Here is a 4,416-nt window from a genome sequence, read left to right on the forward strand (position 1 = left end):
ATTAGAATTACTAAAGGAAGTTCTTTAGGCTGAGAGAAAGAAAATTATACTTATAAGGAAATCAAATCTAGTAAGAAATAAAGAGTTCCAGGAATGATAGATGTGTGGGCAAATATAAAAACTCTATAAATATAATTCTCTCATTTTTTTCTCTTAATTTCTTTATAAGATAGAAAACTGTATAAAGCAAAGCTATAGAATGGTATTGTGTGGTATATAATATATGGATAAATCAAATTGGTAATAATGAAACAAAGGAAGAGAGAGAAAAGAAAAATAAATGACATCTAAGTTTCTAAAATTAATTTAGTATTATTCTGAAGTAGAGTGCAATAAATTGAGATGCATTTATAGTATGTAGAGCAACCACTGAGAAAATAACTAAAAAACATTTAAAAATCAGCATAAGAATTAAGATAATACACTAAAGATGTTTATTTAATTAACATAAGAGAAAGAAGTAAAGGAGAAGCAGAGAAACAAAAATAAGAAAAGTTGAAAAAGTAGAAAAATGAACGGCTCTGAGGATCTTCCCGAGTCCTATGACTTCGACCTCATCATCGTTGGAGGCGGCTCGGGAGGACTGGCTGCTGCCAAGGAGGCAGCCAAATATGGTAAGAAGGTTATGGTCTTGGATTTTGTCACTCCAACTCCTCTTGGAACTAGATGGGGTCTTGGAGGAACATGTGTGAATGTGGGTTGCATACCTAAAAAACTGATGCACCAAGCAGCGTTGTTATGACAAGCTCTGAAGGACTCTCGCAACTACGGCTGGGATGTCCAGGACACCGTTAAACATAACTGGGAAAAAATGACAGAGGCTGTACAGAATCACATTGGCTCTCTGAACTGGGGCTACCGCGTAGCTCTGCGGGAGAAAAAGGTCGTCTATGAGAATGCTTATGGGCAATTTGTCGGTCCTCATAGGATTAAGGCAACAAATAATAAAGGCAAAGAAAAATTTTATTCAGCAGAGCGATTTCTCATTGCCACTGGTGAAAGGCCACGTTACTTGGGCATCCCTGGCGACAAGGAGTACTGCATCAGAAGTGATGATCTATTTTCCTTACCTTACTGCCCTGGTAAGACCCTGGTGGTTGGAGCATCCTATGTCGCTTTGGAATGTGCTGGATTTCTTGCTGGTATTGGTTTGGATGTCACTGTTATGGTACGGTCCATTCTTCTTAGAGGATTTGACCAGGACATGGCCAACAAGATTGGTGAACACATGGAAGAACATGGTATCAAGTTTTTAAAGCAGTTTGTACCAATTAAAATTGAACAAATTGAAGCAGGGACACCAGGCGGACTCAAGGTGACAGCTCAGTCCACCAATAGTGAGGAAACCATCGAAGGAGAATATAATACGGTATTGCTGGCAATAGGAAGAGATTCTTGTACAAGAAATATTGGCTTAGACACTGTGGGGGTGAAGATAAATGAAAAGACTGGCAAAATACCTGTTACTGATGAAGAGCAGACCAATGTGCCTTACATCTATGCGATTGGTGACATATTGGAAGGAAAGCTGGAGCTTACCCCGGTGGCCATCCAGGCAGGAAGATTGCTAGCTCAGAGGCTTTATGCTGGCTCCACTGTCAAGTGTGACTATGAAAATGTTCCAACAACTGTATTTACTCCTTTGGAATATGGTGCTTGTGGCCTTTCAGAAGAGAAAGCTGTAGAGAAATTTGGGGAGGAAAATATTGAGGTTTACCATAGTTTCTTTTGGCCGTTGGAATGGACTGTTCCATCAAGAGATAACAACAAATGTTACGCAAAAATAATCTGTAATCTGAAAGATGATGAACGTGTTGTGGGCTTTCATGTACTGGGTCCAAATGCTGGAGAAGTCACACAGGGCTTTGCAGCTGCGCTCAAGTGTGGACTGACCAAGAGGCAGCTGGACAGCACGATTGGAATCCACCCCGTCTGTGCAGAGGTGTTCACAACGCTGTCGGTGACCAAGCGCTCAGGGGGAGACATCCTCCAGGCTGGCTGCTGAGGTTAAGCCCTCAGTGTGGATGCTCCTGCCAGGACTCCAAGCCACTGACTTGTGTACTTGAACTCTTGGCACCTGTCCAGGGTGCTGTGCTCACCACCACCCATGGTCCCTTGGACCTCACGGGTAGGAAGCAGTGAGTGGAGTCTGGCAGTGTCACACTGGGGTCACCATCGCTGACTGGAACCTGAACTTGGCAGTGCATTGGAACAGTGCATCCATGAAGTCACCAGCCTCAAACCCGAGTGGTGGGCAGTGATGGAACGACTGTCGCCTCAGTTCAGCGTGACCTTCGCTTCATGTTTTCTTACTCTCAAGCTGTCTAATGTTGATTATGTATTTTTCCTCCATAGGGTTAATGATATTAGAGATGAAAAATATTAGCCATCAGTTTTTGTCCAAAAGCCAGTCTGGTCTAGAATATCCATAGTGTCCTGCTGCCCACAAGGGATGGGCTGGTTCACTTGGAAGCTACGTAGGTTTGTCCCATGGAAGAGAACACCCCTGAGACCAAGATGTGGTGTCTGAGTGCCAGCGCTGGCCTGTTTAGCCTTGTCTTCTTTAATGAGTTCTGTGTCCAAAACAAGGAAATCTAAGATTGCCTCTTTCCAGATTTGCTCCCGTGTGCTGTGTCACGTTACTTTAAGTTCTGTTTAGGAGGAGGGATGGCTGACTTGAAGGAAGCCCCACTGTGGGGAACTTGGTGGCACACCTGTGATTCCACCGTGGCTCTCGGTGGAGGCAGTTGCACACCCAGAGGAGAAAGCAGCCACCGTCTTACTAGAGTTTGCCTGCTTGTGTCGTCTCAGCGAGCTGAGAGCCTTTGCAATGGAAAACGCTTACCTTGCTTAAGACTTTGTTTTCGTTTGGTGGGTTTAGCTTTCAGCTAAAAACACAAAATGTCATTCCGTGTGTTGAGTGTGTCCCTTTGGAAGAACTACATTCATCCGAAAGTAGGTCTTTTCCACACTTTGGATTTCAGTCTGTGATATTTGCTTTTAAGGAAGCTATTAATAACATAAGTTATTATTTTTGAACACAGGTGGATGTGAAGGATTTTCTTATAAAAACCAAGCGATTTGACTTTCCGTTCCGTGAACCCTGGCGCAGGGACGGAGTTGTGGCGGCCTCACTGAGGCCACTGTCCCCCATCTGTGCAGCCAGCCGAGTGCTTTCTCCAGTGGGCGCTGCTCACTGTCCACGGTGGGGGTGGGCTCAGGACGTGTGCTGGGGACGCCAGGCTCCTGCCAGTGTCCTGCCAGTTGTCCTCACAGCTCCTGTTTCACCCCCTCCTGGAGCCTTTCTTACCTGTAGCACTGAGTGGTTGCTTCAAAGTACATTTCTGGGCCACCTCAGGGATCCCCCGTGTCTGCCTGGCCTCCGGTGAGCAGAACATGTGTCCAGGCCCTGCCCGTGCCCGGTCCCCTCCGTGCAGAAATGGGGAGGCGGCAGCGGGAGGGGAGTTGAGGTGAGTGCAGGGTCGGTTTTATTTATTTGCATTTTTAAATCCCCCAAGGCTGCTTGTCCCAGAGGAGGGCCCGGCAGATGCTGCGAGGCTGCCTGATCATGTCTATCCTCCCAGGAGAACGCAGTGCCCGCCCTGCCAGGGCTGCGCCTCTAGGCTTGCTGAGACTTCTTTGCCCACAGTACTGTGACTCATTGAATTCCATGTATTTTTGTTACAAATCTTCTGAAAAAAAAAAAAAAATGTGAAACATTAAAAGGAGTTAATAAAAAAAAAGTAGAATATAGCAAAATAGTAAATGTAAATCTAATCATGCCAATAATTATACCAAATATAAACGAATTAAACACCTCCCTCAAAAGGCAGATTTTCAAGCTGAATAAAAATGACAAGGCTGAAATCATACAAGCTCCTCAGTGCTGTCTACAAGAAACACAGCTCAGAATCAGAGAAGCAAAGAGTGAAAAAAAAAAAAAAAAAAAAAGGTAAAGGATGAGGCTAGTGTGGTGGTACATGCCTATAATCCCAGGGAATCAGGAGGTTGAGGCAGGAGGATTCCAAGTTCCAGGACACCCTCAGCAACCTAGTGAGATCCTGTCTAAAATTAAAAAAAAAAAAAAAATTAAAGCACTGGGGATGTAGCTCAGGGGTAAAGTGACCGCAGGTTCAATCCCCAGTACAAAAAAAAAAAAAAAAAGGAAAAGGCCGGAGGATGTCTAGTGTCAGTCATCACATGCTAAGAGCCTGGGTCATCACTTCCATCCTTACACAGGGCTTGTGGGGTGTTACAGTTTGGATGTGAGTTGTCCCCCAAAAGCTCACATGTGAAACAATGCAGGAAGGTTCAGAGGAGAAATGATTGGGTTGTAAGAGTCTTAACCGAATCAGTGAATTAAACCCTGATGGGATTAATTGAAGTGGTAGGGTGTGGCTGGAGAAGGTGGAATTG

General features: G+C 44.7%; 1 protein-coding gene across 1 annotated transcript; it reads left to right on the top strand.

The window, feature by feature from the left end:
* Positions 1–511: 511 nt before the first annotated feature.
* Positions 512–3,743, top strand: LOC306660787 (thioredoxin reductase 1, cytoplasmic-like; the record flags this gene model as incomplete). Its single annotated transcript, XM_079139248.1, is given in 2 exon segments — positions 512–739; positions 743–3,743. Coding segments are annotated over 2 exon segments (1,491 nt in total). The 3' UTR covers positions 2,006–3,743.
* Positions 3,744–4,416: the final 673 nt, after the last annotated feature.

This window comes from Sciurus vulgaris (assembly GCF_902686455.1).
Source record: "Sciurus vulgaris genome assembly, chromosome: 5".
Lineage (NCBI taxonomy): Eukaryota > Metazoa > Chordata > Mammalia > Rodentia > Sciuridae > Sciurus > Sciurus vulgaris.